The sequence below is a fragment of the Amaranthus tricolor genome, chromosome 14 (genome assembly GCF_026212465.1).
Source record: "Amaranthus tricolor cultivar Red isolate AtriRed21 chromosome 14, ASM2621246v1, whole genome shotgun sequence".
Lineage (NCBI taxonomy): Eukaryota > Viridiplantae > Streptophyta > Magnoliopsida > Caryophyllales > Amaranthaceae > Amaranthus > Amaranthus tricolor.
Genome location: NC_080060.1, coordinates 21,888,506 through 21,889,932, shown reverse-complemented (window position 1 = coordinate 21,889,932; position 1,427 = coordinate 21,888,506). Strand labels below are relative to the sequence as shown.

The 1,427-nt window shown below is 36.8% G+C and overlaps 1 protein-coding gene across 1 annotated transcript; it reads right to left on the bottom strand.

The window, feature by feature from the left end:
- Nucleotides 1–428: 428 nt before the first annotated feature.
- LOC130799430 (uncharacterized mitochondrial protein AtMg00860-like) lies at nt 429–785 on the bottom strand. Its single transcript, XM_057662521.1, has one exon. The coding sequence runs from the start codon at nt 783–785 to the stop codon at nt 429–431; it is 357 nt and encodes a 118-aa protein (XP_057518504.1).
- Between the last annotated feature and the right edge of the window lie 642 nt (nt 786–1,427).

Genomic DNA, 1,427 nt, shown 5'->3' with positions numbered 1-1,427 from the left:
TTCTCGTATGACCTCAAAATTCAACTTGGAAAAATACTGATTTAACTCCTCAACCCCACTCAAAACAGTTAATGAATGACCAGATTTCCTACTCAAAGCATCAGTAACCAAATTATCCAGTCTGTCATGGTAGATGAACTCAAGATCATAATCAGTCATCAACTCCAACCACTGACGCTGCCACATGTTTAAATTACTCTGGGTGTAGAGATATTTCAAACTCTAATGATCATTTTAAATCCTACAATTGACTCAATACAAATAATGCCGCCATATCTTGAGAGATAATACAATAGCAGTTAATTCTAAATCGTGAGTAAGATAATTAACCTCGTGCATCTTCAACTACCGTGAAGCATAAACGATAAACTTGGCTCAGGTAGAGTAAGAATTGGGGTCCTGCATAAGCACACATCCCATGCCCTTCTTTATTGCATCGCTGTAAACCGAGTAATCCAATTTGGCTCAGGTAGAGTAAGAATTGGGGTCGTAGTTAACCTTTCCTTCAAAGTTACGAAGACTTGTTCACACTCATCATACCACTCAAATTTCTTCTCTTTTTTCATTAAAGAAGTCATAAGTCGAGCAATACGAGAAAAATCTTTATCAAACCGACAGTAGTACCCAGCCAAGCCTAAGAAACTTCTCACCTCTGTGACGTTCTTTGGTGACGAACAACTCCGTACTGCCTCTATCTTTGCCAGATTCACTAAAATGCTCTCTTTAGAATCAAAATGTCCAAAAAACGACACTTTCTCTAACCAGAACTCACACTTTGATGACATTATATACTACTTGTGTTCTCGAAGAGATTGTAATACTAGACGTAGATGTCCCTCGTGCTCAGCCTGATCCTTGGAATAAACTAATATGTCATCTATAAAGACCACTATAAACTTAACTAAGCACTAAACACTTGATTAATCAAACATATAAAAGTAGCTGGGACATTTGTTAACCCAAAAAGCATTACGGTGAACTCAAAATGTCCATATTGGGTCCTAAAAGTCGTTTTATGGATGTCTCCCTCCGAAATTCTTAATGGGTGGTAACCTGGACTCAAGTCAATCTTCAAAAAGATCGCAACTCCCCTTAATTGGTCGAACAAATCGTCAATCCTGGGCAACGAGTATTTATTATCGATAGTCACCTTATTTAATCCTCTATAGTCAATAAATAGCGTCAAATTTTCGTCCTTCTTCCTCACACACAGCACCCGAGCGCCCCATGGTGAAACACTTGGTCGGATATAGCCATTATCCAATAGTTTCTCCATCTCCTTTGGAGCTGAAGACTCAACTCTCTTAAGTGATGATAATTCAAAACACATATTGATTAAACAAATAAATTAAGTAATTACATTTAGTTGTTTAAGTCAGTCTAAAATCATATTGGATATAAATTTAAGAATTGATATATATGTTAAA

Excerpts from the sequence above, each read along its gene's own strand:
- LOC130799430 (XM_057662521.1), bottom strand. The coding sequence starts at position 785 with ATGTCATCAAAGTGTGAGTTCTGGTTAGAGAAAGTGTCGTTTTTTGGA.